Genomic DNA, 20,093 nt, shown 5'->3' on the forward strand with positions numbered 1-20,093 from the left:
TTTTCAGCTGATACTTGGCTGCATTACTGTATATGACATTCACAAGTGTTTCAGAAGCTGCTTCTGTTTGCATCCATCATAAACAGTTTCTCCATAGGTTTCAGTTTTCATGGAGTTCTTGTTTCCAGAATTAGGATGGTGCTGTGGGGGTTCTGTTGCCTCTGGTTTGTTGGAAGCCAGGGCTGGGCTTGGCTGGAGCACACCCAGTCCCTGGCCGTGACGTGCATCCAGCTTCTGCCTTTGGGTTGGAGTTATGGCAGTGCACTCTCAGACCATCCCTCTGCACCATCTGCATGTGCAGACAGTGCTGACTTTCCTAGAAAACAGGAGATTTCACTCTCAGCTTTGACATCGACTTGTCTGCCTTGATAAATAGTGGGCTAAAAACTCAGCTGATTTGGCTGCCTCTTCCCATCTGTTTTCTCCTTATATTAATTTACCTTTTATTTCAATAGGCTGAAAGGTGTCTTACTTAGCCTAAAACAGAATCATGAAATGTTTGTTTTAGGATGTGGACATCAAAGGTTAGTCCTGGCATCCTGTGTCAGCTGAGCTGAACACAGACAGGGTAGAGTTCTTGCACACCTTGTCTTGCTGCCAGCCTGGACAATGGATCTTCAGTGCTTTGTAACAACAGAATCCAATAAAAGGCTGTGCTGGTGTCAGGAAAAAGGAGGGGTGGACGTATTTTGCAGCCACAATGTTGGTTTGTGCCTGCACGAGGTGTTTGCAGACCGGGGGGAAAGTGTGACGTGTGCTGGGCTGAGGCACCTCGGGCTGCTCCCAAGAGGAAGCTGCTGCTGCTGGGTTTGTTCTGTGTGTCTGGCTCTGGAATGCTGCTGCTGTCCTATGACAATAAATCACAAATCCACCTTTGAGGCCTTGTTTCATTTTCTGTCACAGGCAACTGTTGGGGTTTTAGTTTAGTCTTAGTTTTTTTCCTGTTAAAGGAATTTTCTCCCATGTGCATGTTGCTAGGGGACAAATAGCTGTACTTAAGAAAGACAAAAAGGGGAGTGGGGCGGGCCTGGCTACTCCTTTGTCTACACCTGGTTGTGGGGTCAGTTCGCTCTGAGTGTCCGGAGAGAGAAGCTGCAGAGAAAGGAGCTGCTGCTTCTTTCTTTTTGGCCGTTCTTTCTTCCTGCTGGAAACAACGCCGGGACCCCAAAAGCCGCTTTCCCTGCCCTGCTGGAGACCGAGCTGTGGCTGCCCTGCTCCGCTGCTGCTTCGAGCTTTCGCTACGCTGTAGCCCTGCTCGCCCTGCCTGCCTGGGCCTCCGTGGGGTTCTCCCATCTGGATACATCTTGCCTGCCACCCGGGATTTGCGTTCGTCCCTGCCGTTCCAGCCTGCTGTTCCAGCCTGCCGTTCCAGCCTGCTGTTCCCGAGAGCCCGGGATCGGCTGCCCAGGGGTTTGTGAAGCTCCTTTGTCCCATTCCTCCCGGGATCCCAGGCCGCCAGTGCCGCGTGCTCCCCGAGCTCGCTCCGGAGCGCCCCCTGCAGCCGCGGGGGAACCATCGCACCTGCCCTGCTCACCGGGAGCCGCCAGCGCCCCTGCCGGCTGCGAGCGGAACTGAACCCGAGGGGAAAGGGCCTGACAGCCGAGAAGGCTGGCACTGGGTTTGTGATTGCTGTTACTGCCAGAGTTGTTGCTGTTTGTTTGACTGGTTATATACATATATATATATATATATATATAGTAAAGAACTGTTATTCCTATTTCCCACATCTTCGCCTAAAGGCCCTTGATTTCAAAATATAATAACTTGGAGGGAAAAGGGGTTATATCTGCCACTTCAAGGGGGGCTTCTGCCTTCCTTAGCAGACACCTGTCTTTCAAAACCGAGACAGCAACAAAAGGACCCTTTCATAGGCTGGGTTCCTGGTACATGCAGCTCCTGCTCATTTGCAGTGGTGCAGAATATGTTACTTTATTTTGCAACATTTTTATGCGGAAAAGAAAAAGTGATTTGCTCTGCTGTAACTGTGAAAGCTATCACAAACTGAACAGCAATGCTTGAAAAGAAAATACAAAATGCTTCCAGCTTTTTTAGTAGGATGAAGAATTGTTCCTACTGTGCCTTCCTAGTTTTCCAGTTACACCACTTAATAAGGAGCAAAGCCATTCTAGGTCTCTGTTCATAAAAGATTTTAATCCTTTTGCCTTTTTATCTGGCCTTTATGTCCATTTCAGTCTCTGCAGTGAAATTAAAACCCCCCAAAGCGCAGACTAAATAAAGCCAGGTAATGTTTTATTCTTCGCCAGTTTCCTGACAAGCTGCTTAGGAAGAGTTGCCATCACCTGAGTGTGAAAGTACAGTCCACAAACCCTTTTAAAAATAAGTTGTCTACCTGGTGCTTAGGTTTTTACTTTAAACTGAGGTCAGAAGGAAGTCTAAGATGATGGTTGAAGTCAAATCAGGACTGTTTCGATACTCATCCTTTTAGAAACTATCATTTTTTAATGCTGTGCTCTTAATTCTGTAAGTTTCCCTCACGAAGCACCTCAAAGAATGGCTTTACACAGCAACTTATGATGAGGAAATGCTGACATGAAAAAAAGAAAAGCAGGTGTGCTGGACACTTCAAATAGTCCTGAGATTATTTAAAGAGAGAAAGAAAGAGGGAACAAAAACTTAGATTTCAAAATGACAGAATGGTTTAGGTTGGAAGGGACCTTAAAGGCCCATCCAATTCCAACTCCCTGCCATGGGCAGGAACACCTTCCACTATCCCAGGGTGCTCCAACCTGGCCTGGAATAATTCCAGGGATGGGGCAGCCACAGCTTCTCTGGGCACCCTGTGCCAGAGCTGAGGAACAGGTTGCAGGTGGTGTTGCGTTTTTTATGAGCACGGAAAGGTTCTGGAGAAGGTAGCAGGCAGTAGCAGCAGGTCTTTCTAAACTAAGCTCTTCAAAAAACAAAAATACTTAATATCATGGCTCATGCAGGCTTTGGTGTTTGAGGGAGAACAGTGTCAAAAGCTGGTGCTTTGTCTTTGTGGTGTTGGTGGTTTCTTTTATCCTGTTGTAATCACCAGGCTGCTTTTCTGGTTTTTTCTGCACTCTCCAGTTTGCTTGACACGAGGAAGTGGAGTTGTGTAATTTGGCTCTTGTTCTTGATCAGAGTTCTTGTGATGATTTGGCAGGTTTGAATAAAAACTTTGTTACATCATTTCCCTGCAAGAGCCCTTTGCTCAGGTGTGGGTGACAGGAACAACACAAGGTACAGAAGTGCTTTGTTAATTTGGGAGGTTGATTTATAAAATTACGGGTGAAGTGTGGATTTTTCATAGCCTTGCCTGTTTTTAAGGATTCTGATAGAGGAGGAGATCTGGCTGACTTCCAGGGAATGAGCAGCCTGGTGTATTTGACCCTGCTCTGAGTGCAGAGGTTGAACCAATATCTCCCTTTTAAACCTGAATTACTCTATCATTCCTTAAACCAACTTTTTTTTGGTAAGGCGGTTCTCCTTGGGATTCCCTGCCTTCTGCTTTCTGGTTTTGGTTTTTTTTCTGCCATTAAGTGGAGTAACTCCATGAGTTCCAGCAGTGCTGGAACCTTCATGTTCTGGTGAGCCCTGGTTTTTGTTTGTTAGAGTGGTTGGGAGTTTTTGTGAGGCTGTGTTGACTTCTCTGTTTTCAGCCCAGTCATCCATCACTTTTCCCAGGCACTTCAGTGATCATTTAAAACAAATGGAAATGCAGGCTCCAAACATGACTTGCACAAATGAGATTCAGCTGGAGCTGGCAGTGTTTAAAAAAATGACCCCAAATTGAGGACTTGGTGGCTTTCAGTTAATAATTTGCTTTATGCCCTGAAATTAATAGGGTGTGTGTGGCAAAGGGTTCTTTCCCCTGGTGGCTCTGTCTGAATTGAAAAATAAGTTGACACGGTAGCTGAAAGTCTTAAATTGGCTCAGGAGTGTTATCCCAGCATTGCTGTGTCCTGTGGAAATAGAAGGGTACCATTTGCATCAGCACATACTTCTGTAGCCTCTGGAACAAGCAGAACCAATATTATCACTGTAAAAAATCAATTTACGTCCACGTTATTGTTTTCGACTTTCTGGAATGATTTAGAAGCACCCAGGGGATTCCTTTTTTGAAGTGGAAGGTCTGCCCCTCAACGAAAAAATAGCATTAAGATAAAGTAATTCTGAAGTCACCAGAGATTTCCATTTGCTTCTATAAATCTCTTTTATTATTTCAGTGCTACCAATTCTTCTAAGACCCTGTAAAACTCACTTAAAAATGCAGAGGGGACTTGTGCAAGTGAAAGAACTATTGTTTCACTTCCGGTTCTTGTCAGCTGCAAGCCACAAATATTTTGTAATCCTGGTTAAGGCAGCCATGGATGGCATTATCTCCAGCACCAGATGGGCACAGGAGCTTTCCTTCCCAGGCCCTTCATGAGTGTGCTTGGCTTCCTCATGGTCATTCCCACAAAGGGGAGGTGACTGAAGGGATCATGCCCAGCACATGATCCCGCTGTTCCAGAGGATGCTCACTGTGGGCTCCACAACAGCTGATCCTGATCCCATGCTGGTTTCCCATCCAGGGACGTCTGTCCCTGTGCTGATGTGCACATAAAGCCTGGGGGAGAAGAATTCCAGGTTGTAGTGTAATTATGAATCCACATGAATTATTGGATCATTAGTACACAGTTGTGATCTCCTGTGCAGTGTTTTTCCTAAATGCTCATCTCTCACATTCCCAGTTGGTACTTGAGAAGTACCTTGGAGGATTGTAGGAGTTCACAGTCCATGGAATATGCGCTAACTCCAGTTGGGAGCACTTGGATTCCAGCTGACTGTGAGTTAGTGTTTGCAGGGGAGTGAAAAGAGGATTCGCACTGGAAATGCAGCTTCTGGTGTTAATTTTGGTAATAAGCAAGGGAGGTTTACTGGCCTTAACAATAAATAGTTCTTCTACCAGTAACTATGCTGCATGTATGGCATAGAATTGTGGAATGGTGTGGGTTGGAAGGGACCTTAAAGCCCATCCAGTGCCACCCCTGCCATGGTCAGGGACACCTTCCACTGTCCCAGGCTGCTCCAAGCCCCTTCCAGCCTGACCTTGGACACTTCCAGGGATCCAGGGGCAGCCACAGCTTCTCTGGGCACCCTGTGCCAGGGCCTCCCCATCCTCCCAGGGAACAGTTCCTTCCCAATATCCCGTCTAACCCTGCCCTCTGCCCCCCATTTCTTATATTCCCAATTGTATTTTTAATTTTTCATAGATATAATATGTATTTTCACTTTCAAATCCACCACTCACCCCCTGAGAAATCACGTTGCTCATCATGCAGCCTTTTCATGTGACCTTGAGGCACAGGAGTGGGTCTGAGTCACAACTATTTCTGTTGTGAAAATGAAAAAATGTGATGGTCACATTGGCCTGGTGACAGTCAGTTTGTCCGACCTCGTGTTTCAATCACAAATGAATCCCTTGGTAAAGCATTTGACCCAAAGAAGCCCATTTATTTCAGGGATCCAGGTGTTTATTCCTCCATGGCTGGGGAGTGTAGTGTAAAAGCAGCATGGCAAAGTCTGATACGAAACTCAGGGCAACTTAATTATCTTAAAACAATGACCATTTTTTTATGGTGAAATAAATTATTTTTTGATAGTGCTGCTGACTTTTCAGCAAGATTTCCTTTGGTGTTGTCACAGAAATAACATAAAAAAAGGGTTGATTGTAAAAGCATGGAGTGTGATTTTACAGATGCTTATGAAAGAAAGGTATTCCTCCTTGTCCTGTCCCTCCAGCCCTTGTCTCCAGTCCCTCTCCAGCTCTCCTGGAGCCCCTTTAGGCTCTGGAAAGGGCTCTGAGCTCTCCCTGGAGCCTTCTCCTCTCCAGATGAGCACCCCCAGCTCTCCCAGCCTGGCTCCAGAGCAGAGGGGCTCCAGCCCTGGAGCAGCTCCGGGGCCTCCTCTGGGCTCTCTCCAGCAGCTCCAGGTCCTTGTGCTGCTGGCCCCAGGGCTGGGGCAGCTCTGCAGGTGGGGTCTCACCTGAGCAGGGCAGAGGGGCAGAATGATCAGGGATGAAATCAGGGACTTAAGCTGAAAGCAGAACAAGAAAAATGACTGGAAAACCAAAAAAAAAATTCAAAGCCCCTACTAGAAAGAGGGCACCAGGAAGGCAGTGTAAGGATTAGGATTGGGAAGGAGTTACTTAACGGGAATCTGGGAGAAATCTAGCTGAGGAAGGCAGCAGAACACTTTGAACCTTTTTTTTATTTATTTTAAGATTTTATGTAGAAACTGTTCAGGATTTGAATGGGGCTTCAGGATACTTTGGTCAGCTGTCATAAAACGCGCTCATTCTGAGCAGGAAATGAAACTGCCATCTTGTTTCCAAGCCACACTGTAACACAATGAGAGCAGTTCCCAAAATACTTCCCTGTGCCAGACAGCAGCCTTGGAGCGGCTCCGGGGCACCGGCCCAGCTCAGGAAGCACCTGGTCTGCTCCGTTTGGGAGGCAGGTGGGGTGACCACACTTTAACTAGAAACATTCCTGGGTTAGGATTCATGGAGAAAGGCATCCCAAACACATCTTTGTTTGCTTGAGGGCTTTGTTTTTAGCTACTCCTGATTCGTTGGAAGAATTGAAGAAGCAGGGAAAAGTTACTTTTTTCCTCAGTGGTTTTTTTCCTGCTGTTACTTGTAACCACCGATGTTTCAGTGAGTTACCTGGAATGGATGTGTTTCCACTGAAACTGGGGGGAAAACTCGTGGATTATTCTTAAAATTGCATATGTGTGCACGGCTTTTGTCCTCTTAAATGAGATACTTAACTGTAAGAGTTACTGAAAATGTGGAGACCTCAGAGCCCCCTCCAGGACCTAAAGGGCCTCCAGGAGAGTTGGAGAGGGACTGGGGACAAGGCATGGAGGGACAGGACACAGGGAATGGCTCCCCACTGCCAGAGGGCAGAGATGGATGGGATACTGGGAAGGAATTGTTCCCTGGGAGGGTGGGGAGGCCCTGGCACAGGGTGCCCAGAGCAGCTGTGGCTGCCCCTGGATCCCTGGAAGTGGCCAAGGCCAGGCTGGACATTGGGGCTTGGAGCAGCCTGGGACAGTGGAAGGTGTCCCTGCCCGTGGGATGGGATGAGATGATTTTAAGGTCTCTTCCCACTCAAACTGTGCTGTGATTCTGTGACTCATCTTTTGTCGTCAGTGGCAGGACAAAACGTTTCTGAGTGACTTCACTAATGAAAGCAGTGGAAGAATTATAACAAGGAGATAAAGCCCAAAATAGCACAAGGCCAATAAGTGTGAGATAGAAAATGTCACGCTGAATGTGGAGTTTAATTAAATCCTAAAAAACGGTACGGGAAAAATGGTTTCTAATCTACAGTTGCTTTGTTGAAAGGGAGGCAAACCTGGGAAGAGTTTTTAGAGAGCTTTGAGGGTTTCATAGGGCCCAGCTGTCAAATTTTAAGGGGTTCTTTATTCTTTCAGCTTCCAAAGCTCTGCTCTGTTTGGAGACAGTGCAGGTGTTTTGGGATGGCTGGAGGTGAGGAGCTGATGGTTCCCTGCGTGGCCAAGAGCTGCTTGAGCTCTGGGTTTTGCACAGTCTTGAGACAAGTTCCTTGCCTTGGAATCCCTTCCTGCAGCTGAAAATTCCTGTTTAGCTTTTACAAATTGCTAAGGAGATATAATGGACTGTAAAGCTGGCCCAGAAACTCAGTCATGGGAAGAGGAAGAGCAGTGGGAATGCTTCAGTGTGATTTGTCTCCCTCCCTGCAGGTTTGATCCCCAAAAATAAAATTCCCATCTGTTCAAGTTGTCATCTCTGCTAAAAAAGCTTTGCAGCCAGGATAGACGGCCCTGGCATGGAGGGGAGCAAACATTCCCTGGCATTATCTTCCTTAGATCCATGATTCCTGGTGGCTGACCTGTGGGAGTGGTGCCATCCTGCTGAACAAGGGTATTATTTTATAACCTTTTACAAGTTATCAAAGCCCTAAGGTAATTGCTTGTAGGATTGGAATGCTAGTTAGAGGAATGCATCGCTCTCTGGTATTCCCAGCCTTGCTCATGGATAATGGGAAAAAGTTTTTCCATGCACTGGTTTGTCCCAGCTCGCTTCTCCCTTGGCAGCAGCATTGTCCAGGGCATCCAGCAGCATCCTTCCAGAAGGACCTTTTAAAAATCCTCATGGATTTTTAAACTTGAGGAAAGTTTCAGTGCTTGGGTTCCAGGCTTTAATCTCACATCAAAGTCATGGGGAGCTGAAAACGATTCAAAATGAAAATTTTAAAAAAATTGTTAGGAGGAATCGTGACAATGTTCTGGGATTTGGGTGCCTGAATTTTCTTGGACATACTTCTTTTGACTGGAGTGTTAAACCAGGTACGTGGAGATAGGTAGAAATCAGGTTTCTAGTTCAAGCTCAAGAGTATTAGAAATCAAATTTTTAAACTGCTTCTACTAATAAAACTGTACAGTGTTTAATATATTAGATTTATAGATACTGTGTATAATGATTTAATAGATGAGAATTCAATTTAATAAAAGATAAATTTAAAAAATACAGAATTCCAAGAAAAAGGTGCATTATAAGAAGATGGCAAATCTGAGAAATACATTTTTTTCTACATAGAATCTTCACAGATGTTTGTGGCTCTGTGTATACCCAAATAATTAAACAAGTTTTAATAGCTGATCCACTTGGGTCGGGCTTTGCTCTTCTCACTGGACAGTTCATCCAGTTGGATTCAGCCTCAGTTTATTCAGCTGGGTTACTGTAGTGTATTTTTATGATATTCATGTGTGACTTCAGGTACAGATCCCTGGATTCTGTGTCTCAGCATTCCCAGTGAGCACAGACCCTTCTCTCTGGCTGGGTCTGGGAGCCCCATTTCTAATTTAAAAGGGGACATTGGAGCATTCAATGAATTAACTTCGCTGAAAGGCTCGATTTATTTAATAGCAAAGACTAAGCACTAAAGACAGCCTTGTATCAAAGAAATCCCAGCCATGCCAGATCCTTGGGATATCTCTTGCTGTCTGATTTCAGTCTCTTGCTCTGCTCTGCCCACACGGTGTCAGGAGGGCCTCTGAGCAGTGGCACTCTGAAATTAAGTAGTTTTTAAAAAGGTCTGAGCATTAATCCTACAGGGTTGAAATAAGTTTGAAAAGCAGCTTAACTTTAATGCAGTTATGTTCAACAAATACTGTTGGGAGACCAAAGTATATTTAGGTATTCCCAGTCAGGCTACACTTCAGAAGTGATTTAATTAAAATATTTCACAGCACTAGATCCCATTTTTGTTCGTTTTTCTCTTGATTTCTGTTACCCATCACTGTCCTGTTGAATAGTAGAAGATTATAAAACCCTCTCAGCTTCTGGAGAATATGGCATGACTGCTGATTCCATCAATCCTTGTTCAGGAGCACTGCTTGGAATGGGGATTCTGTGCCAGGCTTTGGGATGGGGGTGGGGGGAATCTGTTTAAAAGGGAAAAACCTTTCACAATATTTTTAATTACGGACTTCAGGCTCAAATTATCTTTGTCCTCACCCACTGGTGCTTACAGGGAGTGCAGGGATAAATTGTTAGTGTGATTCCCCTGGGGATAATTGAGAATGGACTCCTAAAAGTAACAAAGCATAATTGGCACCCAGAATTCCCAAGTGGGGTTTGGGAAGCCCGGCTTGATCTTCTCTGCTGCACTGCAGCTGCCGTACCTTTGGCATTACCCCCACCATGTTTTTGCCTTCATTGTGGCAGATAATTTCTGTCATTGTTCTGTGATTCCATAATTATTGCAAATCATCACAGTGCTGTGACTCTGGGCCATTTTCCTTTTAAGAACATGTTTGTGTATATTACGAAAATTCCTAAAAATAGTTTTGTTGGATTTGGTCTTTGTATTTTAGTGTGACTGGCAGAGTAATCCTTCTGTAGGGTACCTGTTCAGGAATGTGGGGTTTCCTGTGTGAGATACACTCTGCCCTTTTCATATTGCTTAATTATTTCATATATTAATATAAAACTTAATTGAATTTTTAATTTGAGTTGGGAAATGCCTGAATATTCTGAATATCCCAACAAGACCATTCATGTTGTGGATGAGATAGAGCAATGTTACGTTTGCAGGACCACATCACGCTGCAGGTTGTGTCTCTTTGGCATGATAAGAATCTGAAATGCTTGGGAATATATTAAATTCTTGAAATTTTTAATATTGGGATATTTCCATCCATGAACCTACTCTGTGAGCAGTTTTTGAATAGCCCATTCACTGAATACAGGTGACTTCAAACCCACATAGAGAAAACAGATGGAAGTGATAAATCCAAGGAGCAGTTGGGAACAACAGCCTGTGTTGGGGCAGAAAAGGTTTTGTTGAGGGGATTTATCTGAAGAAATAAATGAAAATCACAGTGGACAAAAAATTACCTGCTGTTAAAATGGTAATACAGGGATTGAATCGACTGAATGAAAACCTAAACCCAGAAAAACAGGTGGTTAAAAACCAGGAAGGGTGCAAAAGAGAAAACAAAAGCTCCTGAGGAATGTTTATGCTCAGTATCTGATTATTCTTTTATTTTATCCTCTTTTTTTGTGCATTTTATTTGCCAAGGGAGTATTTTTAAGAGAATATTTGTTTCTTAATTTTTTAAAGAAAATGTTATTAAGAAAACAGTTTTAAGAAAATCTTTTAAGGAAATTATTTATTAAGAAACATTGGGATTTGGTATGAAATGCACTTTCATGTGCCCATCTATGTCAGTTTAAGGTTTGTCTTCCTTAGTTTATGGTGTTGTGATACAGAAAAAATTTGGATTTATCAAAGTTTGTGTCTGAGTCAAGGATGATTTACCTGTAGCACGAGAGCTCATATGGAGACTCGCTGGTAAATCCATACCTTTGACCCAGTGGAATTCTGTCAGGAGGAATTCCCAGAGCTTCGTTGGAGGTGGTTCTCTGCATGTGATTTGCTCTTGTAGGAGCTAAAAGCCATCGGCTCTGGCCTGTTCTCGAGCCAAGTGCATTTCTTTAACTTATCTTCCAAATCATGTCAAAATACCAAAATATTTGTCGAGCTAAGCAGCAAAATAATTTATTTCTGGGTAAGAAGAAGTAAAAAATCCAGACAGAGCACACACCCCACTGCTGTTCCTCAGACATTTTGTGATGATGGCGATGATCTTGTGGTCAGCAGAAGAATCCTTGAAGAGCAGAAATGGTGTCGAAGTGCTGAAGGATTTAAATGGACATTTTCCCACGTGAAGGAAGCCAATTATTACTGGCATGAGCAGCATAGAGCACTCTGTACTCTCCAAATGCAAAGATCATGAGGGTGACAGCTCTGCCACAAAGTCGTCTTCCAAGTGTTGGATTTGAGCCAGAACATTTTTTTTCCCCCCAAGAATGAGGAAGTATAAAAGCAAAGATGCAGTTTATTATAAATTCATCCTGTCAAAAGTGGATTCCCCCTGGGATTTATTCCAGAGCTGTGCAAGAAAAAGCAAAATAGGTCCAAGAAGTCCTGGGAGATAGCTTTGGGGAATGTATTTCTAGTTATTCCTAGAATATGTTTTCATCTTCCAGGGTTTTTTAAGCCTTACGTGGTAGAATTTGAAGATCTGGTTTTCCATGCTTATGGCAGTCTCACATCAGGATGTTCTCACTGATTTCAGTGGAATCATCCTTTAAGCCTGGAGGGTTAATTTAATGGTGTCTCCACCAGGTAACTCTCACTGCTGTCAGCCTTGTGGGAATTACAAGGAATTATAAAGGGGATTTCCTTCCATGCCTCTGTTCACCTGCCAGACCCTAATCCTAAAGTGTGACAACCGTGGGGCACTGCCATGAGATGGGGGAGGAAAATCTTGTTGTTATCATTAATTTTGCTTATTCGTGTTCTAAAGGGACATTTTCCCTGGATTGGGGGAGGGTGACAGGCATCTGTTGGTGGCCATTCCATATTTTTCTGTGCTCGGAGGAGACTGCAGCGCCCCAACAACAAAGGTTTTGTCAGTAAAAACAATGACCCTGGCGAAATTGTAAAGGAACAAAATGATGTGCAGAACAATCATCAAGTGACTAATGAGAGCAAACAAAGAACTTGCAAACAAGCCCCAAACTCCTGACAGCAGAAAACACAAAGCTCTGGGGTAAGGGAAAGTGCAGAGTGTGTTCATGGGCACCCAGCTGAAAGGAACTTGGGGCTCTCGTGGTCTTCCAGTGTTCATTGTTCCCGTGTTTGCCGTGGTGAGAGCTCCTCCAGGGTGTGTGAGAGGAGGAAACTCTCAGCTTCATCAAGCCTTGTCGATTTGAAGAGGCACTTTAATGTCTTACAGCCTATTTCATCATATTCTCTTCCTACCTCTTGGTCTGCTGGTTTTATTCCCAGTTTTTAATTTGTCTCTGCTCTTCAGCAGGGTGGGCACGTCCCTGGAATATCTTGTGTTCCTTGTTGAGGGCTGGCTTGAACAAATGCACTTGTGAACAACGTGTGGTCATGCAGCATGTGGATTTAGGGAAAATGAAAAGAAACAGGAGAAACTAATTAGCCTGACACTGACAGGGCAGTGAGACAGTTACAAAAATTCCTTAAAATTACTTTCTGTGGAAGTGCAAGAAGGAGTGGAAGCCAGAGAGGATCTTTTTGTAGGGCCTCTTAAACCCTTCTTCACTCAGACCCGTTGGCATCTTTGTGGCCTCCTCTGGGCCTGCTGTAACAGCTCCCTGTCCTTCCTGTGCTGAAGGCTCTGGATCGGGATGCAGTGCTGCAGGTGGGAGGGTCTCACTGGATTTCAGATATTCCCAGACAGAACTAGGTAGTGATCCTTGAAGAGTGAGTTGGATCTGGACCTCACTAAAGCTGACTTAACAATAGAGCTTTGGGATGTGTAAGATTATTCTGGGATACAGATCATTTTACAGCCTTAGATGAGCCCTGCTTTGCTTTGGATGCAAACTATGGCTGTTCTCCTGTTAACCTTTAATCCTGATTTTACAGAGCTAAAGCTTAGGTGCTGCTTTCTTCCTGTAGGCTGAGGAAGTCCAGCACTCACTTTTTGATCAGGGAAGAGGGTTGGGTTCTGCCCTCAGCTTTTCTTAGCAGCTTTCTCTACTTGCACAACTATGCAGAAAACCAGGATTTTCCCCAAAGAGGAAGCCTGAAGAGGGCAGGCTGGGCAGCAGCTTCCTGTCATTTGGGAGTCAGGCTTCAGCCCTCAAATCCATGATAGGCGCGGACACGGCGCAGTTGTTCCTGCGGGATCTCTGGGAATGCCAGAGCCTGATGCCAGCAGCTCCACGTTGCTCCAGGCAGGTTCTTCAGGGGACACTGCTGGGACTTTGATCTGGGGTTTGTTGGGAATTCAGATACAGATGTCGTGTTTTGTTGACAAACACAGCCCTGATTTACTTTTATGTTGGGGGGGTCTTGATGGAGAGGAAGGGATTTCAGCAGTGACAAATGCTGCAGGGATGGAAGAGTTTAAAAGGAAGAGAAGGCAGCTTTTCTTCTGTATTAGGAGAAATTGATGCCAGGAAGCAGCATTTTTAAAGGAAGATGACTGTGGAATGGAGCTGTTACCCAGAAAGGATGGGTTTTCCTGACCTTCCTTCCTTCCCCTCCTCACGTCCTTGGGAAGTGCTGTTACATTTCACTGCTCTGAATAGTGCTGAGTTTGGCAAATCCAGCTGATTCGGGCTCTTGACTTTGTTCTGAGTTTTAGATGAGTTTTTAAAATACTTTATCCTTCACTGTCTGATAAAAGGAGATTTGTTGCTCTGTTTGGGCTAAAATACAGAGACTTCCCTTCACACCCTAGAAAGATTGAAGTTGATGCCTTAATTCTAAGAATACCTGTTAACAAATTATTATTGTCTGCACCCCAACCTTTCCTTTTGATATTCATTTTATCTTTTCTGACACATAAAAATCAAAACCCTCAGTGGCGTCTCATTTACCGAAATCATTCAACTGAAAATTCCCAGACTGTGCCATCCGTGAGATCACTCTGTTTATTTAATGGGTTGGAGTCAGGAGTTTTGAGCACAAACACTCAAAAAGCTTCACTCAGCATATTTGTTCTGTAATTCAGATTGTTGGGTTTTTAATTTTAAGTAAGGAAATGTTTTGAGTAATAGTACAGAAAATAAAGGATGTAAACTCAAGTCCCTGTTCTTAATGGGACTTGAATCTTAATGGATTCCAAGTGGTTTTCAAGGCAAAGCAGATCAGGAATAGATAAAACAGGGGGTTTAATGCAAATGAGAATAGGGTGGTAAAAGAATTTAATTTTAATTTTTAATATAAATGTATTAATATATAAAATTATTTTCATATAAATTTAAGATAGAGGGTGGAATCTGTGATACAGATCTCCCTTTTGATTTGGGGGTTTGACTCTGAACAGGAAAATAAGTCACATTACAGAGATGCAATCCCATTGACTCCACAGGAAAGTTATCACTCCACAAACACAATGATTTTTGTTCAGTTCATTTCTTTCCCTTATCTTTCTGTTTTCAGGCTGCAGCCCAGGCAGGGGAGGGTCAGCTCTAATTTTGTGCTGTTCCCTCCACCCATGTAAGGAAATTCCTTGCCTTCCACATCAGTTCTATTGTTTCCGGCTGAGCGGTGGCAGCTTCGGGAGAGTTTGCCAAGGGTTTCAGTGGCAAAATTAGCCCACAAAAGCTGTTGGGTTGCATCAGCTCAGGGAAGGATGGATGTTTTGAAATGAAAACTTAATTTCACAGAGCCATAGGATGGTTTGAAGGGACCTTAAGATCATCCTGTTCCAACCCCAGTCTGATCACGATGGTTCTGATCACAAGCATGGGGTTAGGGAGTGTAAAATGCATAAAAGCATAAATGTGTGTTTGGAAATACCAAATTATTTCTAGGCAGTGATGACTCAGATGAGACTGGTGTGAATTAGTCAGTGAAACCCACATGGCTTTACGAGTGTGCCTTTAATTGTGGGGGTTTTAACCCACACTGGTTTTGGTTCCTGGTGGTTAAATGAGAGGTTCAATTTGAGCACCTGAGTTTAAACTGTAGAATTTTTACCCAGAGCTTCAGCACAGCTTTTAGGAGTTTCTGTGCATGACAAACATGAACAGAATACTAGGATTATTTCAGAAATAAATGGCGTAACAGGTAAAGCTCACCTTGGGAGCTTCACATAACTCTGGTCTGTGTTGTGTGTAGGGCAGATACTTTCAATTTTTAATTTGTTTGCTTTTAAAATAAAAAATACAGAGTAGTTTAGCTTGTTCTGTGTCTTTAAGAAATTGAAATGGTAATCTTTAAATGGAGTGTGGCTGAGACCTGTAAATGTTTTAGTGAAGAGACCTTGAAATCAGTCACATAAATGAAGATGAAAATTCCACACAGGGTCTGTTCTACATTGTGTGTTATTTTCAGTGAGTAACAACATCTCAAAGGCAACCAAATGTCCCAATAATAGCTAAAATACTTCCATTTACCTATTTGCTTTTGAGGGAATTTTCCTAGAATGTAGAATGTTTAAAGCCCATCATCCAACTTCCCAAAATTTTAGCTTCTTGGAATAAAAAAACCTCCTGAAAATGATGATCTGAACAGCGACTGAAGTTTTGTTTCTGGGAGAAACTCTCGAAAGTTATACATGAGACTTGGATATTGAAATAAGAACAATGTTCTTGTCCCATTCCCTGCTATATAATTTTATGAGTTTGAATTAATAGATAGGATTTCTTCTAAAAATAGGCTTTAATTTGGTTGTGTGTCCATTGCCTTTATTAGCAACTTCTGCTCTTCTCAGCCCTAATTCCAGCCTTTAACTTCTCAAGCTTGGACACAGGGGAAAGTAGTTTTGCACCCTTAGTATGACAATTCTGCTGTAAAGAAATTACTTCTGAAAAAACATTGACTTTTTTCTATCCTTGGAAATTGTAATTTTGTGCTACTTAGCTTCGTATTATCTTGGGTTTGATGCCAGATTTGTTTTTTTTTTTTTTAAAACCCTTGATTTCCTTTTGAAGTTGACAAAAAGACAGGTTTTTCAGTGGGATTGTAATACAGTAAGTGATTTAGTGCTCTCTGGAGAGTCAGAAAGAGAACAAAAGCCATTGTAGAGGAATAATGGGTGTTGGGATTTTTTGATTTTCTTTTTTTTCCAGCTTCCCCTTCAAGTTGTGTGATGAGAAATTCTGAAAAGACTTCTCAGTTCAAAACCTGTGATGTTCAGTGGTTTGGGTCAGAGCGTTTGTAAGTGGAATGAGATTCAGCTGATAAAACCCCACGTGAATGTTAATTTATATCCTACAGTTCAGCAAGTCAAGTCTTTTGTTTTAATATGAACACATCCAGCTCGATGTAATAATTACCATTTTATAGAATGGATAAATCCATTATTACTGGAAGTCTGGAAGCAGCCAGCTCTCTGATCCTGTGGCTGATGGGATGTCACCTTTCCTGCGCCATGAGGAGCTTTTTAGCCTGTGTTGGAGCTGCTTTCTCAGCCCCGCTTGTGTGATATTGCAGTGACTTTCAGAACTTCAGTTCTGGCAGCTCTCATCGGTGTTTAAGAACTTCATCATATCAAAACTGCTTTTAATTAATGAAAGGAGCCAGGCTGTAATGCAGTTCTCACATGCTGGCAGACCCGTGTGCTCCCTAATGTTTTGCCACACTTTGCTCTGATGTTCTTTCTTAAATATCTTTATTTTTTATCTCCATATCACACTGGGGGGGTTTCTGGCATCTCAGCAGAGCTGTGGTCATTGCAGGAGGAGGGGGGAAATAATGAAGTTAATATTTCTCCTCTTTTGTTGTTTTTTTTTTTTTAATATTCCTCGAACTGCAGGCTGCAGCTGGACATGAATTAATTCCCAGTGCTGCGTGGATGATAATTGGAGGGAATAAACACGTGTGGGGCTGGGCTGTGTGTGTGCCTGACGTGTCTGTCTGAGCTAATTGTGGGGCACTATTTACGGTCAGTGAAGAGGAATAGGCCCTTGGCATCCTGCCTTTCAGCTGACCTATTTTAGCCATCTATCTTGGAGGGGGATCAATCACAACACACAAGGACCAACTTCTCTCCACTGGCTCTGCAAAGCACCCAGAGTGTCGAAACCCAATGCAGATCTCAGCATTTAAGACTTGAATGTAATGACACAAACCCTTCGTGTGGGGTTTGACATAAAAACAACATTTGGGTTTGATGTGAAGCTCTGAAATACTCATTTATGGCATTGTGGGATGAAAAAAATCACAGCTGCTTTGCAAACTGAGCACTTAGAATTGCTTTGCCAAATTGAAATTATTTATTTACATTTCTTAGCAGAGTTGCACTCCAGCCCTGGTGTTTGAGCTGAGAAGCTCTAGGAACAGATAAAAGTCAGCAATTCCATTTTGGGGGAGTTTCAGGCTTCCCGTGGTCCCCCAGGGAGAGCACAGGCAGTCTTGGCAATTTTATCCATCATTTGTATTCTCTGTGAGCACAGGGCTGAGCTGCTGTTGGGGCTGCCTGTATTTGATGTGAAAGTGAGTGCCCTTAGAATGGGATGGTGACTCCGGCGCTCGTGTGACACTGAGGACTCGTCCCTTTTGGGGTAAAAGCACAGGGAATGTTCCAATCCTGCTGCTGGCCTGGGACTGAGCCTCCTGAGCCAGCTCAGGGTGAATCCCAGCAAGGCTGTGCCCGCACCAGCACAGGCAAGAACTGAACCTGTGTCTGTGTATGGCTGCCTGCTTTCTGTGGATTTGCTGCTGGGGATTCCTGATGTTTCCCTCAATTGAACATCCCAGCTCTAAGCTCATATTACATAACTCTTTTAATAAGAATTTTTAAAAATTCTGTTTAACAGAGTGTTTGGTGGAGCCGACATCACTTCCAGAGCCTGGAGCAGTTATCCTGTAGCTCTTCCCCAGCCGTTCTGGGAAGTCCTTCCCATGGCAGGGCCTCCAGGAGCTGCCCTGGCTGCTGACCCCTCGAGCCCGGCCTTCAATCAGCTGAGAGAGCTAGCTACAGTGTGGGGGCTTGGAAGAAATTCCCAGTTTGCTACTGGTTTGGCATAATGGCTTCCTGATGGCCATGGAACTATTAAGTTCGAGGCCGGTTTAATGCGTGAGGTTGAAGAAAAGAATCAGCCTCTGCTAAAAATTTCTTTACACTTGGTAGGTGGAGGATGAAGCAAATAGTGTAGCGTGAAGTGGATTTGGGATATCAGAGTTTGGACATGAGAATTCCAGTTGCACAATTTGATTATCCCCTCAAAGCATCCCTCACTGAGGGTGGCTGTGTGCTGAGGGTGGTTGTACCTGGGAGAGCTTTGCAGAAGGAAAATCTCTTCTGTTCTTCCTATGTTCTGAGTGATTTCATAAAACCGTGGAATGGTTTGGGTTGGAAGGGACCTAAAAGCTCCCCCAGTTCCAGCCCTGCCGTGGGCGAGGACATCTTCCACTATCCCAGGGTGCTCCAAGCCCCATCCAGCCTGGCCTTGGGCACTTCCAGGATTTGTGTCTGATTTGTTGTCTGTTCGCCTCACCTTAAACACTGGGCTTGATTTTTCTGGGGCAGAAATAATTTCCTAAGTTTTGCACAGTTTCACTCTTTTTTTCCCTCGCAGATTTTCAAAATTATTTAAATTATCAAATCTAATTTTCTACAGAAACACGCTGTTGAGTTTGTTGGAATGGAGTGTGCACAGTTTCCATGAGTACACTTTAAATGGGTACCTGTGAAATACGACCTATTTAAAAATCTGTATGATATATATTTAAATACATCCTGAGTTAAATATTTAAATGACATTTTCAGTCACTTGCAAGGTCAAATTTATCACAGAACTTGTGTAACCTACTCTGTGTGATGTGATGTTAAAGCTCTGCTTACAACAGAGCTTTGGGGGTTGAACTTTGCTGTCACTGCTACGTTTAGGATGAATTTTTGTTACTTATTTGGTATTTCTGTGCACAAAAGAAAGTGAAGAGGCAGCTATTTCTCAGCTGTTTTTGATAAGCAAACAGCTGGGGACGTGTCACATCCAGATGTTGAGTGTCCTGGCACCATTCCCTGAGGAATACTCTGGTTGGCAGCACCCCATGGCCTCGCAGTTCCTGGGCATCTTCCTTGACCTCAGTGGCGTCTCCCTGAGCATATTGCCTTCTCCAGAGCTGCTCTGGCCATGGAAACAGCTGGATGGGAATCACCGGGATGTTGTTGCAGTGCTGTGTGCTGCCATCTAATGGGAGCCAAGCACTGTCATTCCTTCTGCCAGGAGGGAAGGACGGCCACCGGGCTCTGTCCACTCGACGCAGGTGTAAATCTGCTGGAAAAAAATGGTGTGAGCATCTTGCAGATCTCAACATGGACACTGATAAATTGTGTACAGAGCTACTTCCTGCTTTTCCTGATTTTCTTTCTTTCTTTCTTTCTTTCTTTCTTTCCCTCGTACAGGCTCTTGATGGAAATGTATATGATCACCTTAAGGATTATTTAATGGCATTCAGCAGGACTGAACTAGAGACATGCCAAGCTGTACAAAACACATTCCAGTTTTTACTGGAGACTTCCAGCAGGGTAAGTTTGAACTGAATGATCCTTTGTAACTGAATCCTTACAGCATGGACAAATCCCCATGGCTTAAGATTTGCTTCCAAAATCATGACAAAACTGAAGGGTTGTTATTTTTGGTTACTCCTGAGTGGTATTAAGTTAGAAGACACCAGACAGTTTTCTTGGGGAGAATTTTTCCTCCAGCACCCAAACTGCCTTCCCCTGAGTGCATTTGCATCCAGAGATGCTCAGTTCTCCTCACCCTGCGTGGTTGGGGGCGGAAATTGCAGCTGAGGGCTCTGCACGGTGTAATCTGCAGCAGAGCCCTGGGTAACTGCTTGGATCGTTTCTTAATAATTGTCTGTCAACTTAAAATCCAAACTATTACGCTGTTTTCTCCCTGGAATTAAGAGTGGCAAACACAGCAAACAAATTAGAGCCTTGTCATAGACGTGGTTTGTTTGCTTTGTCGAGCAGCCAGACTCAGAGAGGCGTGATCGCTTCCAGGGTAATTTTGATACTTAAATAATTCATCTGCTGGGCTAAAAAAAAAAATAATTGCCATTGAGCTCAGA

The 20,093-nt window shown here is 43.8% G+C and overlaps 1 protein-coding gene across 2 annotated transcripts in view; it reads left to right on the top strand.

The window, feature by feature from the left end:
- FCHSD2 (FCH and double SH3 domains 2) overlaps nt 1-20,093 on the top strand; it is a 123,403-nt gene that overhangs the window by 70,091 nt on the left and 33,219 nt on the right. For both annotated transcript variants that reach the window (XM_048294390.1, XM_048294392.1), the window contains exon 9: nt 19,420-19,542. In XM_048294390.1, the coding sequence (XP_048150347.1) occupies nt 19,420-19,542 (123 nt within the window). The remainder of the gene's footprint in view (nt 1-19,419; nt 19,543-20,093) is intronic.

Source organism: Corvus hawaiiensis, chromosome 2 (genome assembly GCF_020740725.1).
Source record: "Corvus hawaiiensis isolate bCorHaw1 chromosome 2, bCorHaw1.pri.cur, whole genome shotgun sequence".
In the NCBI taxonomy this organism is placed as follows: domain Eukaryota; kingdom Metazoa; phylum Chordata; class Aves; order Passeriformes; family Corvidae; genus Corvus; species Corvus hawaiiensis.